The sequence below is a fragment of the Lycorma delicatula genome, chromosome 1, assembly GCF_047948215.1.
Source record: "Lycorma delicatula isolate Av1 chromosome 1, ASM4794821v1, whole genome shotgun sequence".
Lineage (NCBI taxonomy): Eukaryota > Metazoa > Arthropoda > Insecta > Hemiptera > Fulgoridae > Lycorma > Lycorma delicatula.
The window spans coordinates 373,980,302-374,006,846 of NC_134455.1; the positions used below are offsets into that span (position 1 = coordinate 373,980,302).

General features: G+C 30.1%; 1 protein-coding gene across 5 annotated transcripts in view; it reads right to left on the reverse strand.

The window, feature by feature from the left end:
* The window catches only part of LOC142317282 (uncharacterized), a 28,748-nt gene extending 7,871 nt beyond the window's left edge, over positions 1–20,877 (reverse strand). The window contains exons 1-5 of one of the 5 annotated variants that reach the window (XM_075353695.1): positions 20,488–20,877; positions 19,825–19,920; positions 10,552–10,644; positions 4,433–4,528; positions 171–299 (exon numbers count right to left, since the gene is read on the reverse strand). In XM_075353695.1, the coding sequence (XP_075209810.1) occupies positions 171–299; positions 4,433–4,528; positions 10,552–10,644; positions 19,825–19,869 (363 nt within the window). In that variant the 5' untranslated portion in view covers positions 19,870–19,920; positions 20,488–20,877. Of the gene's footprint in view, positions 1–170; positions 300–4,432; positions 4,529–10,551; positions 10,645–19,824; positions 19,921–20,376 lie in introns of all 5 variants that reach the window. The other 4 variants (XM_075353697.1, XM_075353694.1, XM_075353699.1 and 1 more) reach the window with 4 other exon arrangements.
* Between the last annotated feature and the right edge of the window lie 5,668 nt (positions 20,878–26,545).

Below are 26,545 nucleotides of genomic sequence, written 5' to 3' on the forward strand. Positions count from 1 at the left end.
CTAATACCACTTACACATCTCACAATTTATACTGATTTTAACTGTTTTATGAAGTTGCTCAGTTTTAAACTAAGATTCTCTCTTAAGCTACTAAGACAAAAATTCATTTAACTAATTCTTTATTAACAATTAAATTATTTGTTTTGGCTTTGTCCTCATTCAAAACCCACCTTATATTGCAGGTCCATTATACTGCAATGGTTCTCAGATTCGAGGACACTCTGCTGAAGGTCAGAGTATATCTTCATTGTTCTTACCAATATTTGGATAGTCTCGGACAGAGTTGAATCACCCCAATGCTGCAATTCCACAAAGGGGGTAGTAAAAAAAAATAAGAACAAATCACTCAAACTTTATTTAAATTCATTGGAAGATAAATAGCAATTATTTAAAATGAAAACTGTAAATGATAAACATAAATTCAAAAATAATAAAACTCTGTTAAAATGATTTGATAAACTATTTATTTTTTCAATAAAAGTATCTAAATGCAAATTTTAACCCAAATTTCTTTTCCCGTAAAAATATAAAATACCAAAGATTAAAAACCAAATCTAAAACTAACAAACACAGCACTAACCTATTATATATAAATCTGACCTTGCATAAACTTCAGTATGAAGATATATTTATTTGAATTAAAATATATTATTTTTAGAGTTTATGCAAGGGATATACAACGATTATATTATAATTACAAAGGAGAATGATTTACTCTTACAAAAATTAGTAAATGTAAAAAAACTACTTAGAAAAAACATTACTCATGTGATAAGATAACATTCTATTTAAGAATATAATTAAGAGTGAATAACGTTTATCTAATGTTAATGATCTGTACTCTAAAAATACAGCATAATTAAGGTATTAGGATATAATAAAAAATACATAAAATCCAATAACATATGTGCATAAAATCCAGTAATATATGTGCAGTAATGGAACCTAGTACAGGAATCAAATGAAAAAACAATAACCAAAACCTCATCAGCTCTGTAATCAAATAATCAAAACAAAATTAGGAGATCATAACATTCTAATAAGTATTTAATTCTTGAGTATGATTTTTTTTAATTTTAAATAAAAAACATAAAATCCAGGGAAAATTAAAAAAAACTAAACAGTCTTTGAAGTACCTATACTATTTTAAAGAAATGTAATAGGTGATATAATCAGATAACAACACAACCAAGATGATATTTCATTAGCTCCCCTGACAGCAATAACCTCATACAACATGTAGTTACTACACTGACCAGTTGCAATGTCATGAATTATTAAACTGCATATCCAAAGTTGACATTTGCAAAATGATACTGATGAGCAAATATAAGGTATTGATAAACAATCAAATGTGAAGCATCATTTTACACATCAATTTTAGCAATCACTTTTTCCATTCTTGTTTATTCATATGCCAAGTTAGTTGCTTCATGGTGGGCTTAGTCTATTTCTGGCTTGAAATTTAGCTTTACTACTTGACATTTTAGCTGCTACTGTGTCACACTTACGATAAGTATCAACCTTCTGCCTTTTCAAACATAATCACATTTTATGAATCTCCACCTCAAAGATATTCTTAGAAACAAATTTATCAGCCTTTCCATAATATAGCTGATTTATAATTCTGCACTTCAAATGAGATGGAAGATATTTTTTATTACTAGCCTTTCTTGTATAATGGCTTTCATAAACCAGACAAGATCTAATGTAATATTCATAGCAGTAATTTCAACTTCTATTTTTTTTGGCTGAAGGTAACTTGCATTTCTCATCTGGAAGTGTAATGGCCAAAATACTTAATGATTTAGATTTAGCCTTTAGAACATTCCTTATAAATTTTCATTTTCATTAAAAGTCTTGCACAAACATTCTTCACAAACAACATTCTTAGTGCCACTGATCTGTAAAATCTATTCATTAGTAATCTGTTTTGTTTTTGAGGGCTCAGGCTTCTTTTTTCTAGCAACTAAAGAGTCTATAGTGCTAACATGATAAACTACAAATGCTGATCTTTGATCTTGGGAACCCAAGTTCTAACATTCTCTAGAAACTGCAGATGATACTTCATTTAAGAATACAACACATTTTTCTATCAATATCTTAAAGGATTACCTCTGAGTAACAACTCTCACACTATTATATGTGTAGGGCTTTTCTATATTCATTTTCTCCTTTCTGTCTTCCTGAATTTTCTACTCTTCTTCTCATTATTTATATTTGAAACACAATCTTCAATATTATTTTCCCAATGTTATTATCTTTTTCACCATTATTTTTAATATTACTACTACCACCACTACTTATGCATATACTTTCATATTCTTTTTTCCTAAGTTTTTCTTCCTATTATCATACTTGTCTCTCTACTACTTCATTGCAGTCACTTTCTAAAGCAGGGTTGAAAGTTCCAGCTTTATTAGTTCAAACATTTTAGAATAGGATAGCGTAGCTAAGGGATGGCTGATCCCACTTGTACAAGAAGAAATGACACAAATGAAGTGACTCAACCACAGACTTTGATAATATTCACTAAAAAAGAAGTTGAAAATTCATGGTTACCACTTGAATACATAAATTTGTCTGTTTTATATAAGTATTTCTGTTATGTATAATTTTTCTATTCCGTATTTGCTGACAAAATATTAGCTTATGAATAACTAAAAGAAAATTTCTTTCAATATTTAATGTACTAAATATATTGAACGTTTTAAAGAAACGTTTATGTAAAAAAAATCCAAGAACAAACTTGTAATATATTCCTGGCATTGGCTATTTATACTAAAAAAATAATTATACATGAAAAAAGTTACCTAAGCTTTCTTTTTTGGGGAGGGAGTAATCTGTGGTCAAGTTTTATAGTAAAATTATCATTAAATATTTTAACAAAAAAAAAAAAATGTTAAAAATTCCAAAAATTATATTTTTTTATTTTTTTCTACTCCCCATCTTCAAAATCACACGGCTTCTGACGTTTGACCTCTCCCAAACCCAATAGCTTAGTTGCCATTATACAACTCTCAGGTTCTCAGGGTCACTTGAGCATGCAAGCCTTATTACGGATCAAGTACCGTATATAAGGTTGTGTACTGTATTGGTCTGATTATACAACTAAAATTCTAGAAATTAGCCAAACTCCTGTTTAATTTGTAATAAAAATGGTGATTATTTTCATTTTTCAAAGTATGGATTCTATAAATCCAAGAAATTCTAAATAATTTTGGTTTAGTAGTAATAAAAAAAAAAACATTGAACTATTTCTAAAAAAAATTTCCCTTAAAAACAGACCATGGATTTTATTTTGAACTTTTATGTAAAAAGAAAAATCATCTTAGGCAAATAACTGTTTAGATATGTGCAAGCAAGCTGAATAACTCTGTGAAGTTATTTTTTCATTTAATTCTAAGATTTGCAGATGTTCATTCAGGCAAAAAGACTGTTTTCTCCAAAATGAAAAGATAAGCTGTCAATCTGGTTACTAACAATAAGTTAATATCATTAAATTTTTATTTTTTTTCCTCCAAGCTGATATATAAAACTAGTCACATTTCTGTTTAACATAAATAAGAATAAGTCATTGTTTGCTGTTAAGGCTGTACAATTGTAGTCTTTCTAATTTAAATTAATATTTACAGTGATCTAGGAAAATTTCATAATCAGGAAAAGTAAACAGATCACTCACTTACTCTCTCCCTCTCTTTTTAAGAAACAGTTTTACAAATGGAGGAAAAAATCATTTCAGCAATTTTTCTACAATGTATAATATTACTCAGAAAGAAAGAAAGAAAGAAAGAAAGAAAGAAAGAAAGAAAGAAAGAAAGAAAGAAAGAAATAAATAAATAATTTTGTGGCTAAATATTCTGTAAAACATCATAAATTTTATCAATTTTAGAGCATAAATATTTTATATTACCAGAACTGTCAAAGTACCCCCTATAAGTTTTTTCTGCTATATAGTTAATTACCTTTAAAAGGTAAATAATGTGAGCCTCTATGCATAAAAATCAGGTTCATAATTATCTGGATTTTAATGATTTCATTGGTGTAAATTTTATGACATCATCAAAGCTATACATTAGTCATCAAGAATAATGTTCATGGGAATTATTCAACTTCTAATAAAACAAATCTCACTCTCTCCTTTTAGTCCCTGCCACAAATAATAAATATCTATGCATATTACAGGTCTAAATCCTATTACTCTTAAAAAACGTTTACTTTCAACAAAATTCATTTTTAATCTATTCATCAAATCAAATACCAATATAGTTAAACAATTTTTTAAAATTAACAAAACAAAGATGAGAAAATATTTAATAGAAAGATTTTTTTAATAATCAACACATAATTAAATGCAACCAATATTAATCTTTATTAACTTAAAAGCTGATTACACACAGTATTGAAAATTATAATTACAGACAAAACTAACCTGTACCTCTGCTGATGATGTGAATCTAGGACCCTCACAATAAAAGCAATTGTCATTTTTTGAAGATAGGTTTTTATTCTCTCTATTCATATCAACCTAAAACAAATTTAGTCTGATTATTTTAATGATTGCAGCTATCAACTGCATCTAAGATTATTTAAAACTTCAAACATACAGATGACCAAATAATTGAAGGCTTATTTAATAATTTAACATTTAATAATGAGGTTTAATGACATAAAGAATTAAAAATCATATTGAAATCACTGTACAACACTCTTTATAAGTAAGACTGTATTACACAAAAATTTTTGATTTAATAATGTATTAGTATACTATAAGTATAAAATGAAAAAAGTATATGTTTAACAATAAAGCAAATAAAAAGAAATACTTCATTAAACACAAATCTTATAACATGTATATATATATATATATAAAATAATTTTTTTTTTTTCAAATTCAGACATGAATTCAAAAAATGTTTGGATTAAAGCATAATATTTTAATATTATTTAGATATGTTTCAAAATTGAAAAGATGTCTACAAAACCGTTTATATAAACAGATGTTACTTCTTTCATTTCACGTTTCTATCATTATTATTTATGAATTTAATATTGTCTTTGATAATTATTCAATATTTCCTAGAATTTTAATTGTTTTCTATTGAATTATAATGCTTTGATAAAATGAAATACTGTTGTAATCTGAAATTAATTTTACTTGGAGGTTTTTTGATCAAATGAGTTACAATCACCAATTTATAGGCATATCTGGCCAACTACTGTAGTGTCAGAGCCATTACCACCATAATTGGGCATCAATACCACCATAGTTTCATAACTCTAAAAATTTCATACACATATTGCTTGTGTACACCATTACCAAACTTAAAAATGAATTTGCTAAATGACTATACATGATACACCTCGATCCTGTATAGTCTAATCCTGCCTCTAACCTCTTTGTATTTTGAATAAAGGCACTTTAATCTAGGTCAATAATATGATACCTGTGGTTTACAGTTAAATATGGAGTCCTTTTAAGTATAAAAAATTATATGACAGCTAACCAATCATAACTGTGGTTCACAAAAATAAATCCCTTACTTATTTCTAATAAGGTTATGGTGACAACTTAAAATGGGGGACTAAAAAGCAATTTTTCTATCCTCTAACGATAAATATTCAGTTACTCTAAATTATCCATCTGTATTTACATTTCCTATGGCCTTCTATGACCTCATAAATTTCTAGATTATTTACACAACTAATTTTTTGTTAACATAGCAAACGTGCAAATAAGAGTGCCAGTTAAAAACACACCAATTATGTATGTATAAAATCTTCTTATAGTGGACAAATAAACATCCAGCATGTTATTTATTTGACAAATTTGTTTTTGCTTAACGTTATTGTTGCAAAACCACGTTCTTTTGTGTAAAGGTATTTCTGTGTTAAATTTTTTTAATCAACTATGTTGTTAATGATAACACAATTACAGCAACTGAAAGTTTGTGTTCTAATGATATATCATTTTTCATAATGATATAAAAGGTTTATTTTTTTTCAAGGTCTAATCGGTCACGAAATTAAAACCACAGTGAAAATAACAATTTTTTTATTTGTAACAAGTACTTACATAGTTACGCTATTTCTCTATATAGTCGCCACTCCGATTTACACATTTTTCGTAGCATGGTACCAACTTTCCAATACCCTTGCCACAGAACAGAGCCACCTGTGTTTTCAGCCATGTTTCTACGCTGGTCTGCACCTCGATATCTGTGCCAAAATGTTGTCCTCCTAGCCAGCGTTTCATGTGAGCAAAGAGGTGAAAATCAGATTAAGCCAAGTCCGAGCTGTATGGTGGGTGATCAAACACTTCCCAATGAAAACACTGCAGGAGCTTCTTTGTTACAGCTGCAGTGTGCAGCTGAGCATTGTCATGGAAAAAGACAATGCCTGATGACAACATTCCTCTCTGCTTATTCTGAATTACTCTTCATAGACGTTGAAGAGTCACGCAGTATGAGGCTGCAGTGATGGTCGTGCCACGTTCCATGAATTCCACCAACAGAACTCCAATCCGGTCCCAGAACACAGTAGCCATACACTTTCTGTTGGAGAAGGTTTGCTTGAACTTCTTTCGTTTACTGGGAGAATGAGAATGCATCCACTGTTTGGATTGTTCTTTTGTTTCTTCAGTTTTGAAATGGACCCATGTCTCGTCCCCTGTGACAGTTTTGTTCAAAAAATCTTCTCCTTCATTGTGGTAGCGCTGGAGAAACGTTAGGGAGGCGTCTCATTGTTTTGTGATGGTCAGACAGCATTTTGGGAACCCATCTCGCACACAGTTTGCGGTACTGAAGTCTCTCACTCACAATGGTGTAGAGAGCTGATCTTGAAATTTCAGGAAATGAATCACTCAATACAGAAATTGTGAACCGACGATTTTCTCGAATCGCCTCATCCACTCGCTCAACGAGATCATCGGTTGACACTCGCTTCCTTCCTTGACCGTCTGCATCATGAACATCTGTACGTCCTACTTTAAAGTTCCTGCACCACTGTCACACTTTTCTGTCACTCATTGAAGTTTCACCGTACACATTACTTATTCGTTGATTAATTTCAGCTGCATTACACCCCTCAGCCTGAAGAAATCTAATTACCGCACGCGCTTCACACTTGGTGGGAGATGCTATTGTTGTAGACATGTTTACGTGCTAGCTGCATGTTCAGAACTAAACGAGGTGACGTGGCTTGATTGAAGGCCATACTAAAGACGCTGTGCAACACATGTGCGGAAAGGTTCATCTGATTTTTGCACGGGTTTTTATTTCGCGACCGATCACACCTTGAAAAAAACAAAACCCTCGTACATTTACCATACAATGTGTGTGCACCCAAGTGGTAAATTTCAGTTCCTCATGGCAAACATTGTGTAATTTTCTTATAGAAGGCATTTCTTTATAGAATTTGAAATATTTAAGGAATCCTTTTCTAATACCCCAGCTGTCAGAATCATCTATTTCGTATTTATTATAGAGTATATTTTTTTTGGATTTTGATTTTGAGAACCACTAGCCTCTGCTTTGTATCAGATTTTTCCTGACGTCAATTACTACAAACCAGATAAGTTTAGCATTCTACAAGCATGTTCCATCACTTTCACAAGAGGCACCATTAATCCATTTTTTCTTTGTCTATGAACTTAATACCTTTAAAATTGAGACGATGCGCTTGACTGTGAAGAGGTTTGTGTTCACTTGATATCTTAACACGACTACTGTTAAATAACAGCTGTTACAATTTCCAATTCAAAGAACAAAAAATACTGTTTTTATTGTAACAACACGTCTTAAATATTGCTTATTAACTACACCTCTGTTTTAAACTTTTAATGCATAATTGTATGACTAATGCATCTATGTTTGTCATAATAGCATTACTTAAACCAAAACAATTGATGTAACAAATTTACACTTTTTTGTATATACTTTTTTTAGTACAATATATTTTCATCATGCTTGAGTTTTAAAGTACAATGACTAAGAAAACAACTGGTCTTATTACAAAATAACTGAGTAAAATATAAAATACATTATTTATACAATGTGGCTGTAATTAAGCAGAAGAAAAATTGATGTTTTATTATTAAACATGAAATTAAAATGACATCAATTAATTCATTAATATGAAATTAATATAAATAAAGCCTAGTAAATAATACAATGTTATGTAACACTAAAATGACATGCACCTGCATCCATACACACAAGACAATAATGTTTAAAACAGCAAACTAATCTCATGGCAGAAGTCGCAATTTCTTTACTAGTACCACTGGAATGTGACTTACAGAACAGTAATTTGTAAACTTTCTGAATATGCACCTTGCGTTGTTGACCAGTAGAGTAAATTTTTAATAAGAAAATTTCATATTTCTTTGTTATTTGTATAAATTTTTATGATAATTTTACTGTATCTATAGAGTGTCTCTTGCTTTTTGAATATGACATTAAAAACATCTCAGAAATGGAAGCTTACATTACAAGAAGGAAGATGATGGAGGAGCAATAACAGCGTTTCCGAAGGTAAGGATATGGCTAATGACAATAATTCACACAATGAGAAAGAAGTTTCAAGTAAAGATGATAACTATCATTTGATAAGAGATAACAGCAAAACACTTTTTACATTAGTAAAGAAAAATATAATGAAATGTAAAAAACTTGCACCAGCTCAGAACATTTGAACAAGAAAACATAACATATTCGCTTGTTCCTCTTATGCTTCTTTGTAAATAATAAGTTTATACTTTATTTTTTAATGATATAATCGACAGTTACACTACTTACTTATCTAATTATTTATTTACATTACCCTACTTACTTTCAAGTCAGTGTAATAATATTTTGTTTCAAAGTTTTAACATTTTTAAACTTTCCTTTTTATAATAAAATATGCTAACTTTTATTGTTAAAACTTAAATAATTTTGTGATGATTGTAAATTTTTGTACTTAAAACTTGTAATTCTTTATTTTATATAAAAAAAAATATTTTTAAAACTGGTTGGGCCATCACTCACTGCCCATGAAAACAACAAATTTACAATTTTTATATTATTAAAATATAATTTTGTTTCTTGAGATTAAACTTAAAAGCAAGATTCATTTTATAATAATAATAATAATAAAAAAAAAATAAAAAACACCCAATAAGAAAGAATAAATATAGTCACATTTTACTTGGAAAGTCACAGAAGTGTTTCTGAACAATTAAAATTTTAAATGTTTTACAAAACTAAAAAATCACCTTCTGATGCAACCATCCATGCAATGATTTTGAAATTTAAACAGACTGGATTAATGGAAGATGCCAGAAGATCAGGAAGACCTGTTAGATCTTCCAGATATAATGAAAGTAATCAATCAGTCAGTAAGAAACGTGTATCAGGAGGGTGCCACAATGTGAACACGAAAACGTTCCACTCGGTTGACCATTAATTGAACATCATTGCGCAGAATACTGCACAAGGATTTAAAAATGTTTCCTTACAAAATCCAATTAGCCCATAAAATAGACTTGAAAAATTACACATTACGCCTGGAATACTGCTGGAAGTTTATCAACAATGATGATTTCTTTTTGCCTAATTTGTGGATGAGTGACGAAGCCCATTTCTACCTTAGTGGCTATGTCAACAAACAAAATGCTCATTTTTGGGATACTGCCAATGCCCAAGTTACATATGAACATCCTTTACAGCTACAAAAAGTTATGGTATGGTGTGCTCTTTGTCAACAAAGAATCGTCGATCATATTTTTTTTAAGAAAATGTTTTGGTAACAGTGAATATTGTTAGATATCAGTAAACACTTTAGAAAGTTTCATTCCAGACCTTGGAGATGGTGTCAAAAGAGGCATGGTTCCAGCAAGATACAACTCACACCAGCTGAGCCACAATGGAGTTCCCTAGGTCAAAATTTTTGAATTGAATAATTTCAGTTTTTGTTGACCTCCAAGGTTATTGAATTTGACAGCTCTTGATTTTTTCTTTGGGACTATTTGAAAGAAAAGGTTTAGTGGTAAATAAGCCACAAAATTTAGAAGAGCTAAAAAAAACAACACTCTAACCAAAATAGTGGTAATACCAGAAGAAACACTGATTGTAATTATGCAAAATGTGGTAAAAAGAGTCTAGCTTTGTGAACACTTCAGAGGAGAGCATTTAGAACATTTTATTTTCAAAATGTAATTCCGTAAATCACGTTTTGACTGAAATTTAATTTAATTATAAAAAGATCAGTTATGAGTTAATTTGTATTGCTTCATTAAAGAAAAACTGAGATGTTACTTTTGGCCACCCTCTATCTTTTGAAATTATATCCATTGAATAATATTAGTCATGTTGAATTCAATTTTTTTTTTCTTTTAAATTCTGATTAAAGTGAAATAACAAAAAATTTAGTTAACATTAATATATACTATGCTTTAATTTTCAATTGAATCTGAAACATACACAATCAAAAAATTATTAGAACTCATACATGCAGCAGTTAGAAATATACATGATCATGTGTAGAAAATAATCTAAATAGCCATCTTACCTGCAATTGCTGATCAATCTTTATAATTGCAGATTCTGTTGAAAGTTCCTGATGTTTGGATACCTCATGATTATTAAAGGCACAATCTATTTTCTGGAAAAAAATTGATATCTAAATAAATATTGGATTAACAGATATAAAATTGTAGATCATCATCAACAGGTGATCTTAAGAAGTAAAGGACTATATCCTTGAAATGATGGTATAAATTGTTAATATGTTTAAATTATAGATTTATTATATGTACAGAAACAATGGCTGTAATCGATATTCTTTAAGTAGTCCAAGATAAATAAGTTCATATGATATGTCATACTCATCAAAATTTCATTAAGTCAAATTATGAAACTCTTCAAAATTTATACTTGTTCAGTGTGCAATAATCTTGACTAGAATTAAAACACTAACCGGTGAACTGATGTATATTATTAACTGTTAATTAATAATTTTGAACAATCTTGTGAATACATTTTATATATGAGACGTTCAATAATTAACAGGACAAACTGATGTAGAGAAAAAAAGGTTTATTCAATAACAATGAAACTTTTTGAGGGTCAAGGACATCCTTGAGAACATATTTAATCAGCTGTTCAATCATAATTAATCTAAACATAATCTCTTTTGTTGATTTCAGAATGTCAGCTCCGCTTGAAACATGTACGCTGGAACAGCAATGCTCAGTGATAAAATTTTTGCTTTCAGAAGGTGTGAAACTGGTAAAAGTTTTCTCAAGAATGTAGAAACAGTATGGTGAAAAATATTTAAACCACAGTAATGTGTATAAGTGAGTGGAACAGTTTAATTCTAGCAGAATAAATTTGACTGATCTCCATCAGTCTGGAAGACCAGTTGAAGTTTCATCTACCGCACTGCAAAATCATACAAATAATCTAATTCGTGAAGACAGGCGAGTCAAAATTTCCCAAATTGCTTGTTTGTGTAAAATTAGTGTTGAAACTGTGCATTCAATCATTCATGATGTGCTGAATTATCGCAAAACATGTTTGAGGTGGGTTCCAAGTCAGTTGACTCAAGCCCATAAAGACAACTGGATTTGCATCTATTCTGAACTCAAAGAACTGTCTGAAGCGGAGGGTAATGAATGACTTTCTATATAAGAAATAAGAAAGGTGGTAACACTATTTCGAGGCTGAATCCAAATGGCAAAGTCTTGACTGGAAACAATGAAAAAAAATTCAAAAAACAAGCATCAGCCATTAAAAGTGATGTTGGGCTGGGGGCTCGCAAGGCTCAATTTTTTGTGACTTACTTAGATGAACACGTTTAGCTGTGAGTACTATTCTAATATTCTCCAACAGAAAGTGAGACCCACGATAAGGCAAAAATATCAGAGTGCTCTTTCAAAAGGTGCAATTCTCTTGCATGACAACACGTGCCCCCACATCGCTTAGAAAATGGGAAAAACGCTCGAGAAATTGGGTCACGAGGTGTTACCACATCCTGCTTACTGCCCAGACCTTTCTCATCTGACTTTCATTCGTTCAGTCCGCTCAAAGACTTTTTACGCGACAATAAGTTTGACAACAAAGCAGTCAAAAAAGCAGTACACAAATGGTTCAAACACCAAGGTAAAGACTTCTATTCTGCGGGAATCATAAAGCTCACAGAATGGTTGGACAAGAGTCTAAATGTTACTGGAGACTATGTTGAAAAGTACAGTAAGTTTCATTGCCACTGAATAAATAGTTTTTCCTCTTCATCAATATTCTCATTAATTATTGATCATCCCTCATACATTATTATATGGTACCGAAACCTGAATGACATATTTTTAAAAATTCCACAGCAGTTAACAGATTAACTAAAGTCAAACTTAACAGATTAATTTGTTTGTTATAGCCATGTTTTTATAATACATTTTTCACTGCACAAAATGGATATTTTTACTTCATTATTAAAATACTTTTTATAATCTTATTGTTTATTATAATATTTTAATAAATACAAAGTGAATCAAAAGTATGGAAACATCCCTAAGCGACTTTAAAACCATTCCAGATAGAATACTGTAACTTTCAGAATAATGTATTGGTCAACTACTTTACCTTTGAATGAGAAATAGAATTTCAACCCCTTCTTGGGGGAATGACTAAGGGGTTGTAAATCAAATATTTTAAATGGCAACACCATTTGTGTGATACATCATTTTATGGTCTTTTTAAGGCAAGAAAGATTAATAAAAAGTATATACAATGTCTGTACCCAAAAGGGCGGCAGGATAATGCTTGGATTTTGAAAAAAAATTACATTGATAATTTAAGGAATTGTTATTGTTTTATAAAAGTTGGAGGTATTTTTTCATTACTCCCCTCCTCCTAAAGTTTGCAAGTTTTTCACCTGGATACAACTCAAAATAGCAGGAAATATTGTTATTAAAAATAGCCAGGTTGGAGAAATTTGCCGGCCTCCATGGTGCAAATGATAACGTCTTGAGCTTTCAACCGAAGGTCCTGGGTTCGAATCCTGGTCAGGCATGGCTTTTTCACATGCCACTTGTCATTCATCTCAACTTCTGAAGCAATACTTAATAAAGGTCCCAAAAGTTAAAAAAACAAAAAAACACACAATCATCCTGCTTTATACTGGTCATTTTAAAAATTCTCATATTAACATATTTTACATATTAAAAATACAACATTATTGCTTATAATTTTAGATATTAATTATAAACGTAATCTTTCTTTCTTTTTCCTGTTTAACCTCCTGTAATTACCTTTCAGATAACACTTCAGAGGATGGATGAGGATGATATGTATGAGTGTAAATGTTGTCTTGTACAGTCTTAGTTTGACCAATCCTGAGATATGTAGTTAATTGAAACCCAACCACCAAAGAACACCGGTATCCACGATCTAATAAATATAATCTAACCAAACCTACGCTCGCTAACCTCGACTAATTAACAGTAATGTTTTGATTATTTAATTAATAAATAATAACAATAATTTCTGAATTTAATATTTAAATACTCAAAACATTAATGTTAATTAGTTAAGGTTAGTGAGCGAAGCGAGCATAGTTTGGTTAGATTACGTTTATAAAAATAGTAATTTAAATGGTTATTGGGTTAATTCTCCAACCTGGTTATTGTTAATGTTAATATTTCCTGCTATTTTGTAACTTTTGGGGGGGAGAAATGAAAAAGTATCAAATTTTATTAAATGGAAATAATAAAATAAATTTATTTAACAAAAAACAAAATTATTTATTAAACATAAAGTTCACTTATTTACTTGCATTTCGTTTTAATGAATGTTTGAAATGTCCTACTAACGTTGTTTGACAATGTGCAGTCGGTTGTAAAATGATGATCTGCATTATTCAATGATTCCCTAGTGATATTTTGCCCTGATTCTCAAATTTTAATTTGTAAATCATAGATATCTTGGGGCTTATTATGATAAACAACACTTTTTAAGTGGCCCCATTGAAATTAATCCAATGGTAGCAAGTCAGATGATCTTGCTGGCCATTCTATTTGACCCCTTTCAACAAACCATCTTCCAGGAAAAACACATTTAAAATTTCATTTACATGGAGACTGAAATTAGGCAAGGCACCATTTTGTTGAAACCAAATATTTTGGAAGTTGGAGCCAACAATGTTTTGAATGATATGATCAAGAAGTATAAATCTCTGCTGTATCTTCTCTACATTTTTAAAATCTCGACAAAGAATTGCAATAAGTCATTTCCACTATTCACAGTACTCTTCTGTCTTTATCTCTTACCTTACAGAACTATGAAATGATTCAGATCTCATGAAATCTTTAGCTATGCTAATGAAGTTAAAGTCTGCTTTTTTCGCCATTGCTTTCCCATCGATAAGCCACAGTTTTACAAAACAAAACTATTGATCTTTTCTTTTAGTTCTGGTGTATTAAATGGGATCAGTCTTTCTTTTATATGGTTGAGAAGCATATTTCACTGTGTTTAAATTTCCATCAATAAATATGGGATCTATCAACCTGCCCGTACATTTACTTTGACTGGATATTGTGTAATGAATGTGCCTCACCATACCAGTGTGGACTGATATCAGTCCAGTATCAACAATTATGGTGATTTACATTGCCATTTAAAAAAGAGTGGCCTTATCACTACTAACTATATTGTTTAATAAATTAGGATCTGCACAAATATTATTCATCATAATTTTGCAGAACTCAAGTCTTCAATCGTAGTCATCTTCATTAAGTTCCTGCACCAGATGAATTTTGAAAAGTTAGGAATTTTCACTTTTTAATGTTCGAATCACTGAAATTTTGCTAATGTAATGTTCGCATGTTGCTGTTCTGAGTCAAGGAGTGAGGATTCACAAAATATTCTTGCATAATCTCTAATGATTTGTTAATTTAGGCCCTGGTATTCCTCTATTATTAATGCTCCCTGTTTTGTCTGATGGTTTTTGACACTATACCTTTTGAAATAGGTTATGATTATTAAATGTTACACTCAACAATTCAAACTTTATTATTCGACCTAATTCTATCACCAAAGCCCCTCATCATTAAAAGTGTAAGTCTCTCCTGTTCACCAAGTGACATATTGATAGCAATGTTAGCAAGTGGCACAGAAAAATTAATTCAATAAAAAACAATTGCAAAAACGATAAAAAAGATGTTAATAAAAAAATGGCTTACAATGTGGTAAAGCTAGACAAAATCAATCAGCCAACTGATCACAATAAATTCTCAAGAAACTAACAGTATAGTAATGAAATACTCTAAATAGAAAATTAAACAACAATGAAGTAAACTTTGCAAGAATGGGAAGAGACCATTAATGATCAGCAGATGAACCAGGTTATGTGACAATATTTTTTTTCTAATTATTGATTAAACTGGAATAAAAACAATCTTTTGTGTTAAAAAATAAATTTTTTTTAATTTTTAAAAACTTTAATTTAACTTTAAAAATAAATTTTAAGTAAATTAGATTAAATTTTAATTTAATTCAGTTTAATTTGTTTTTATTTATTCATTAATTGATCTTCTAAATTTATACTGTATTCAGTTAGCTTATAGAGTGAAGAATAAACAAACGTTGCGTATGTGTGAGTGAGTTTGTCATGATTCGGCTGAGTATATCCCTTGTATCAGTGTCGATTCACAACACGATCATATCTGTATACAACACAATAATCATTAGTCATATATTAGTAACGATATAATTAGTCATACAGTAATCATGTAATCAAATGTTTACATAATGTTATGTCTTCTAAGTTCTATTAGAACCTTTGATCTTTTCATATGATCACTCTTTTGTCCTCATTTCAATTTGTTATATTAAATAAGTTACTTATTTACTTATTCTAATCTTATTTAAAATTAATATAATGCAATATTTTTAAGTTTACTGGAACATGAGTGTAATGTATTCCTACATTTGTCTCTATGACTTGAGTTATATTGTTATTTTGACACCATGTCTGAAACCAATTCAGCTGATAATAGTGAACAATTATTGATAACCCTCCTGAAAAAAAGGCCATGAGTCATGTGGAAAAACATATTTTACAAAAGTGAATTACAGAGTAATCCAATGGCGGTGATTTCAGATGTCGTTAATAAAACTTATGTCATTAATAAAATGGCTAACATAAAGTGGAAGTTGTGCTGCTTCAGTGCACAAAGTGGTTCACAAGTATAACTCTAATAATGAATTATAGTCTCCTGAGAGAACAAAACCCCGCAGATCAATTGGTGAAAACATTGACGATTTTGATAAAAATGCGATTATACTTTTACTGTTAATGGACAATTTTATAACTTTTAAACTCAGGGAAACTACATATAAATAAACAATTTTAATGAATAAAATATTCATGGGTTATCAGAAGTGCCAAACAAAGTAGGAAATATTTATTGATCACTCAACATGTCTTAATTTATTTAAATTTAAAATAAATGTATAATTTTTTAAAAATTTAATAATGGATTGTTACTCAATATTAATGTCACCTACTTTCTTTTATGTTCATCAGGATTTACAGAAGATGCTTGTGAATTGGCCACCTGAACACTCATATGCGCAGTCTGTTTACTTGAACTGTATAAGGTAACTGAATTAAGTACATTAATTTTCAAAATTCAAACTTTATCCTGCCGCCATTTTGAGTACAGATTATGTACCAATTCTTTATTTAAACCATTTTTGATGTCTTAAAGAGATCTTAAAAATGAAGTATCACACAGACGGTGTTACAACTTAAAATAGTTGATTTACAACTCCTGGGCCATCCCCAAAAATGGGGTTGAAATTCTATTTTACATCAAAAGGTAAAGTAGTTGACTGATACCTTATTCTGAAAGTTACAGTATTCTAACTGGAATGGTTTTAAAGTTGTTGAGGGGGCTTCTATACTTTTGACTTACTCTGTATAATTAATTATTTTGTGTGATTTTTTATTTTCAATATTTTTATTTAACTTTGAGGCTTAAAAATTGTTTATATATTTTAGAGTTATCTTAAAATATTTAACCATTTAATGAGTTTACAGCAATTTAATTCAAATACAAGTTTGGTATAAAATACTGGCGTGTTTATCAATTCCAGACTGATTCCAGATCATTATTCAGTTTTTAATGATTTCTAGTTTTCCTCCTATATGCTTAAAATTACTAATAATTTGGTAAATACTTCTTCTACTAACTACTACTATTATTTTGTAATAATTTGTCTTTCATTATTTTCAAAGTTTTCCTTTCTTACATTTTATAAAAGACTTAGTTGGCCAATGTAAAATAAAAACAAAAGAAATAAGTTTATGAAGAAGTCATATTGCTATGGACAAAAAAAACTTATACTAATAAGTAATGCAGAAAAAATTAAAGTAAATAAAATATTTGAAAACAATGTTAATTAATAAAAACAAGCATCAGAACATGCTTACTGTTGAAGAACGAAAATAAGTGTAACAAAAGAATTAATCATTATTTACACCAGCTTTACTTCAAATGATTTTCAATAATACTCGTACATTCCACATTTATACAAAAGTCTGCAATAATGAGATAGTATAGTAAAAAAATGGTGGGACAAGATACCTAACTTTAAATTCTGGTTGGGCTGCTTACAGCAAAGTTGTATTACTTTTTAGTCTTGAGTTTATAAATACAGATTGTTTTACTACTTCCTTGTTTCCTATGTTTTTTTATAACTACTGATAATGATCTTTAAATAATTGAAATATGCATCTAGATTTAGGCTTCAACTTTTGTAAATGATTCTTCAGAGTGCTTTATGTTATTTTATTACAGATGAAGAAAAAAAGTTATTTTATTCAAACTATTTTGAAGCGTACTTTTATATAAATTGAATATTAACAAACAAATCTGAGAACTACACCAGCAACTGAACATGTATGTAACATGTTTTCTAAATTCGCTAAATAATTTAAACAATGGATAAATACATCAAGATTATGACTAAAAAAAAAATTGTTTAACAATTCCATTCCGTTTTGCTTCATTCCACATATAATTAATTTTTTATAATTTCTTCAGCAATATTTCTATCTTATTAGAATCAATATTTCTTCTTTTTTTTAAATTTTAATTAAAAAATCTGTTGATAACAAAATGTTTTTCTTTCAGTTATGAAGACTGATATTCCAATTACAAATTTCAATTTGTAAGAGTTCTGACAAATTACAAGTTTTCTTTTTTGATAAATAAGAAATGAAATGAGTTTCATTCACATTTTTAAAACATGCAAACTTTGCTGACATTCCAATTACAAGTTTTCATTAGTTGAAATATATTATTGTATAAACTAAATCAAAAACTTCATTATTCTGATATTTACCATTTGCACAAATCTCATTTTAAAATTTTAACGTCTTTTAATGAATTGTATAACATGCCCACTTCAACAGCATTACCGTGATCCCTGTGTCAATAGTTTTGTCTAGATTTGTATATCACCATTTATTCTATCACTGACAATCATTTCTACACACACAATATTATTTTTATTTTAAAAACATCAATTTACCTGCTATTAAATATGAAATCGTTGATACCAAGTTAAGCTATACATTTTTCAGTCTGACTTTCAAATTTTAAACTGACTTTTGTCCGAGTTATGTTAATTGGATTTTTGTGTCTCTTTATAATTTGTTTTCAATACAACAAGGAAAAATGTTAGAGAGCATTTCCATAGTTAACAAAGTAGAAAATAATAAATCATAATTATATAAACTGTTGAATTTCTAAAAATAAAAAATCAGTTCTTGAATCACAACAGGTAACACTTTTAGAAACTAATATCATTCTATGAAAAACACTGTCAATCTATTTGTCTTAGAAGCTAGTACACTATATGGGCTATTGTATTACACAAGAAATAGTTGAACATCTGCAACTCATATAGGATAAACTTAATTAATATACAGGACAAAAAAGTGTGCAGTTTTATGAAAAATTCAATTACTTGAAGGGTAAAACTAGATTATACAACAGTGCTAAACAATACTGTCACCAAATAAAACAGACTAGCATCAGATATTTAATAAGGTTAACAAGAATAGCTCAGTTGTAAGTTACTTACATCCCTTTATCATTAAAGTATTTATAACTATTCACAATCATACCAAAACTTGCCAAACTGTATATTATATTGAACACACTTCTACTGTTTGTAATTTTTGTCACTATTGTGAAATTTTTATTCATTATATCTAACAAAGAAATTAATTTTTCCCATGAAGAATGTGTATATATATATATATATATATATATATATATATATATAAAACCAAACTAGATATTTAATTCAAATGTGTTCAATTTAGCAAAGGATTAAAATTAACAAAAAACTTATTTACTGGGCAAGAAATGGTGATTTTTATCATTTTTTTTGAACATGCCTGTAGAGGACCACGAAAACATCATTTCAATTCCTTTGGTTCTGATTTCCCCCCTTTCTCTTCCAGAATTCTTTCATTCTTTCACTATACTGTTTTTCATACTTGTGTCTAGCACATGCAATCTCTTTTCTTTTTTTTTGCATTCACAAGAACCTCTATACTCCGGATTTTTTTCTAAATTTTTTTTTATCTTGACAAACTTTTATTTCTGTATTTGCTTATGATATATTTTTTTATTTCTATATTTTATCAAATTTATTTATATGATATTATTATTTATGTTAGTGATATTTTCCACACTTATTTACTGGGTTGAAAAGAAAATTTGACAAGTAAAATAAAAACTTTTAATAAAAAAAAAGAAGAAAGACAAACCTTCCCATCAAAATTTTCCAACCTCTCAGATTGTGCTGAATCCATTATAACTTCACTAGACTGTTCAATAAGTATTAAAAACAGCACATGAAGTACCTGTAACAATAACATACAGACCATATATAAATACCATACAAATTGTTAATTTTTTTTTTTATGCATAATTGGAATGATAAAATCACTGATGCATTAAAAAATATTAGGTACTGTAATATATTTCTTCATAAATCCATTTATGGAACAAACAGGTTAAAAGCTTAAAAAATATAAACACAAAATTTGGACATTAATTAAAGGCTGCGGTGTCACAAGTAAACAGAAAGTTTATGATTACAATATATATACTGTTTCCAAAGATTTTCCATGAAAATGTTCTAAAGTAAATCCAGAACAATTTAAGTCAGCGTTATAAAAATATTAGAATAATTACTATTATCCTTGATTACTCCTATATATTAACAGAACACTTGAGAAAATTAAAAATAAAGATTATCTATATTAACGTTTTACTAGTATAATTTTAATTATTCCAGAAAGAAAATGACAACCTACCAAACGAAAATCCTTTTCTTTTTTCCACAAGGCAGTTTTTGATTGAATTTCAGACGCGACACAAACTGCCAGGAATGAACTTATAAGCAAATTAATTAAATATTTACTTACACACACTCAAGAACGAATGTTTTCTAAAACTTGAAATCGAGTAAAACGGGAGAAAACCTAAGCACTTCAAATTACACAGTCTATACAAGTCATCAGTTGCACTGTAACTAGAAACAAGTGTTGTGAAAAATAAACAGATTAACTTTGCCCTCAATATCCACTTATCACACGAACAAGTTATAACCTTAACAAATACAAAATTTAACAGTTTTCATCAAAACAATGCCATTTTAACAAGCTGAATACGACTTATAATTAGGCTAAATAACTTCAGTAAAAATTTAACTTTGATTTTAAAAAATAATAAGGTTTTACATTACATTAACTTAACATTCACTCCAAGACACAAGCAAAATGGAAGTAATACTGCTAGTCACAGTTGAATCATTCAAGATGATTAAAATAATATCTTAATGTTCAAAACGAATATTTTTTTGACCGACGAATTAATTTATCACAGAAGCTTTTATTTGGGAATATTTATTTTCCTAATTAGTACGTTGCAATCTGTTCAACTACTGAACAATAACCAACCTCTCCAAGGTTCAGTGAGATGAGGATGATATGTATCATATGCAAATTAGGTGTAGACTTGTACAAACTCAGGTTTATCATTCCTGAGACGTGTGGTTAATTGAACCCCAGCCACCGCCGAGCTGGTCTACTGGTTAACTCGTCATCACAGATCAGCTGATTTTGAAGTCGAGAGTTCCAAGGTTCAAATCCTAGTAAAGACAGTTACTTTTATACGGATTTGAATTCTAGATCGTGGATACCAGTGTTCTTTGGTGGTTGGGTTCCAATTAACCCAACTTCTCAGGCGTGGTTGACCTAGTACTGTACAAGACTACACTTCATTCGTCTGCATACATATCATCCTCATTTATTCTGTAATGTAATACCTTACGGTGGTTCCAGAGGCTAAACAGAAAAAGAGAGCCACCAAAGCTCACCATTATACACTGTCTAGTATTAATAACATATAAAAGCAACTAAGTTTTACTCGGATTTGAACCTCAGAACTTTCGACTTCGAAAATCAGCTCTTAAACAACTGATTGGCGACGACGAGATAACTATTAGATCAGCGTGGTGGGAAAATGAAAATGGAAACTTTTAGCGTATGAAAAATGGCATGCCAGACTGAATCCGGATCTTCGGATGAAAGCCGTAATGGTAATACTCTGCCGCAGAAATCGGCAATTTTCTTGACGTAAATACAATTTTTTTATCTGTATAGTACAAAAAAGTAATATCGGGGTTTTTAAACTATTTAATATGCCTTAACTTTGACTTACTATAATGAATCACAAATAAAATGGAAAAGTAACTCTTACAGTTTTTCCCTACAAGTGTTCAATGTGAGCACCTTCGATACTCGGCACACATTCATCTGATAGGAGAGTTCATCCCATAGTTTAAGCAGTGAGCCTGATGTAATGGAAGCAACAGCTGCTTCAAATCTGTGTCTCAAATCAGGTAGATCAGTAGGTATCAAAGACATATAATCCTCTGTAAAACCCCAAAGGAAAAATCACATAGAGTCGGATTGGATGACCTTGGAGGCCACCTCAAACAATCTCATGAAATCGGGAGATTTCATCGGGTCCAAGCCGACCGATCCTGTACAACGTGAGGAGATGTACCATCTTGCTACTAAATAAAATTCTCTGATCCATCTAGCAGTTGAGGAAATAACCACGTACACAGCATATCTAAATAAGCACCTTCTAATACTCTTGCTTCTGTGAAAAAGAACTGGCCGTAAACTTACCGTTGTTACATTTGACAGTAAACAATTAATTTTGGGAATCCTTTCGCATTGTAAGATGAAGATTTTCTAACCTCTCCAAATACAGACAATATGTGTGTTAACTTTTCCACTAAGATGAAATGATTCATACTAAACACAACACATCCAAGAAGTTGTCATTTTCATGCTGCAACATTTGGCATTTGGATTGCGAAGCCGACACTTACAGCGTCGTCAGTAAGCTTCAAAGCCCGTAATAGCTGTAAAAGGATTGCACGAATGTATCGTTCTCATAAAACATTCCAAACTGTTATCAATGGCATTGCTATCTAAGGGCTGAAAAAAAAATTTTCAAGACTTTTTTCAAAATTTCAAAAATTTTTTTTTAGGAGACTCCTGACATGTTCAACATTTTCTCCAGACATTTTTTATCGCCTTGGGCTCTTCCCTTACATAGACATACGGCTTTTCAAACTGATTATACCATCGTCGTTATACCAATTAATACCTTAATGTTCTTTTTTGAATATGATTCTTTAATTCGCAGCTTGAACCAAGGGGATACCCATCTCAAAATGAAAGGAAGAATAGCTTTCTGAATTTAACTTCTTTCATGGGAGAAGGGTAGTCCATGAGGGGGGAGGGTGCTATACAATAAAACACAATAACAAAAGGAAGAATAAAGTATTTATTTTGTAAGAATAGTTTGCAAGGACTAGTTGCAAGTTGTCTAAGTATAGCTTCAACTATTGCTCCTTTTTAGCAAAAACCCATTATTGGTGGATGCTTAACATAGCTAACCCATTTAATCTGTTTTCACCAGTGGTGCTTCTTAGCATGTTTTAACTCAACCAAGGGAGTTAAATGAATGGTCGATAGTACTTCTGCTGTGAAAGTGATGTCAACAGAGCCTTTCTAATTGTCAGGTAAAACGATTTGTTTTTGTTTTAAATCTCAATTGTTTGGCGCTTCCTGTACTTCATTCCACATTTTGAACCACAAAAATTCACTTTCTCCTTCAATGCTTCTAAACTGTTGAAAGTTGCACAAGAGGAATGGAGTGAAAGTACTCCATTGCTCCAGTGAAACACCTTTCATGTTACTTGGATGGAAATCTATCAATGATAATGCAGGCGATTTGTTTGCAGAAAACCTGGGTTCTAAAGATAGACCAGAATACTTATCAATTAATGGTACTGACAATAAATAAAGATCTGCACATCGCTATATGCATTTGGTGGAATAACGTTTAAGTTGCTCACAACAAGATTAAGCTTGTGAGAAGAGGAAAGGGGGTAAAAGGCTTTGTTGTATTTTGTCTCAAGATCACCTGCACACCTCCTTCTTTCCCAGACATGGTTAAACATATGTCAAAGCCTAACCCCACACACTTATCATGGTCTTGGTTTAGGTTTGTCACAAAATTGTCAATGACTTTGGCAATACTTATGGCATTAAGTTCTTCAAGCCCTACAAAGCCTAAAAATTCTTCTTCAATTTCAGTGGCCTTTTCATCAAAGAAATGTAATTCAATATGTAGCTTTTCTTTGCCAGAAATATCTGCAATTTCATCAGCCAAAATGCTGAAAATGCAAGCATTTTAATTCTTCTGATGATGTGTTTCCCAATTGTAGCGCCACATAGATCAATTATTTCATTTTGGATGTTAAGTGATTGGTATGACGCTTTTTCAATTCATGCTCAAAATGATCTTTTAGCTGTGAATCACCTGCTTCGATGCGTAAATTGCATAAGTCAATAAGTACGTCTTCATGCAAATTTCTGCCTCTGAGAGGTAAATCATGTGTGCCGGAAAAAATGACGCAGGACACAATTGAGGTCAGTACTTTTTTGTTTTTCTATTCATTTTTGTGAAGGATGGTGAAGTTGGAGGTTCACTGGAACACCCTCCATGAACATTTTGCAGATTCCATTGCAGTCCGATGTCTCTGGGACTGTACACGTGCTTTACAATAGTCGCACACACAATAATCGTCTTGTACTATGTGAAGGGTTTGATGGGAAAAGAACCCCAACCATCTCTTATCGTCTTGCTGACACTGGAAACAACAGAATATATTTTCAGAAAGCACCTTTGAATAACCTTGAGTAAGCTAGCCATTGTGAATATGCGTTCAGCCATTGGTGATTAAATTTTTCTCTTGAGGTGTTTGGCATCTGCCGTAAAATTGTAGTTTTTCGAAGACATTTTCAAAGAGTGTTTTTTTTATCAACCGGCATAGTGCTCATCAGGCCATCAAATTTTCCATTACCATCTTCAAGACAACTATCATCTTCAATTTCACTTTCTTTATGTTACACATTGGCTTGAACTGTAGAAGAAGGCCCTGCAGTTGCAATGTTTGAACTAGAGGGTGGTTGTACTTGTTTGCCCTCATCTGCACCAGTGCTACAGGGATTATTTCATTTTAAATTCACTACAAAAAAAAAATAAATTTTGTTTGATGTGGATGCAGAATTGGTATCGCTGCATTGGTTTGACAAGGGAGATTCTAATTGACATTTTTGTCAAAAGTGAGTTTTATATGGTAAATCACTATACTAGTTGAACTTAATTAAAAATATGACTCTTATCATTGTAACATTAAAAATTCATGGAAGAATCAATCATCAATAGAAAGTTTATCAAATATACAGACATTTTTTAATAATCACTTTTTTGGACACAGGGATCCCTAAACGGACATCTCCATATATTCATATCATAATCATAAATTTGTCACAAGATAGTTAAATGTTTTCCTTTCTTTACTGATGAATTCATGATAAACTAGAAACAAAATGATTTTACTGTTATAAAAACTGAGCAATTGCCAAAAGCAATATTGGTAATTTGGTCACCTTCTGAATTAATTTTAATTGTTCATCAAAAGTACTGATTATTTAGAAGAACTTATCACAAATTACAGACTTAAAAATGAGACTCGATTTTATGTTGAAAGATCCAAAAGAATCTCTAATGGCATATGGTTGCACTTGCAAGCATAAAAAGATAGATAATCAAAAAAATGAAAAATAACAAATTTTATGTTACATGCTTTTAAAGCAAGAGTTGCGCTTACGTAAATATGCAGTACATACATTGCAAGTTAAATAAAAGTATGAAATAAAAATCACAGTATGCTACTTATCAAAAAATGTTCTAATATCCATTCGTTGTAATAAAGTGGATAGCAGGTGGCCAGCACAAAAAGCAAAATTTACTCATAAAAAATTCCATACACCACTTACACACTTGTGTGAAAGTGCTAGTTGCACTAACTCTAACCAAAAATGCTAGCACTCTTATATACTTGGTAAATAGCTTCTGGAATATGCCTGTTGTGTTGTGAAATGAGGTGAGGGAGGAGGCTATTGTAGAAATTTCTTGTTGTTGTAAATAAGATGGCACCAGCATGTAACAGTACTTCTTAAATCTTCTCACTGATGGTGTATCAGTCTTTTGTAATTAGTTTCCTTCAAAATGTTGTTTAATTAAAAATTTTTCAAAAATATGTTATTTATATATTTTTTATTTTATTTTTAAAGATTTGTTTCTATCTTGGAAGGGGGGATGCGAATTATCACTAGTCTAGCCCGGTGGGCATATTGTTTTGAATAATACTTTTTTTTACTTAATCAAGATAATTCTGCTTTATTTATATTTTAATCTTAAAGCAATAAATTGAGGATTAATCTTTTTAATAAAGCAAGTATTTGTATTTTTACTCAAATAATGTTTTCTCTACATTATAATACAAAAAACAATTTAAAATTTTCTCATTAATTAAAACAGCTAAATAAAGCTGTTAAACGGAAATAATGTTGTACTCTTAATGTTACTAATTGACAGATTGACATTATTAATTCACTTGGTGAACTCGTTTAATAATAATAAGTAATATTCTGTTTTGTTAGTGTTCATGAGTTCGTATATATGTTACAGAATATTATTCAGTGTTTTACCACTGTAAATTTTTTTTACTACTTGTCCATAAGTATTTAATAAAGTTTATAGAATTTATAATAATAATTGGTTTTTTATTCATTTCATTAATGCTGATACAAATTTCAGCAACAAATAAAAAGTTATGAAAAAGTTACCAAAAAAATCAAACTACATTGTCACTGTTAACTTTTACTTTAAGGGTAACCATTACTCAATTACATCTCTTTTAAAAAATTTCTTTGAGAAATGTCTTAGACAGCACATACCAATATTTATCCTTAATCACTTATGTCTGAAAGTATAAGAATAATCTCCATCATATTAAAAATTAAATAAATTATTTTTAATCAATGTTGT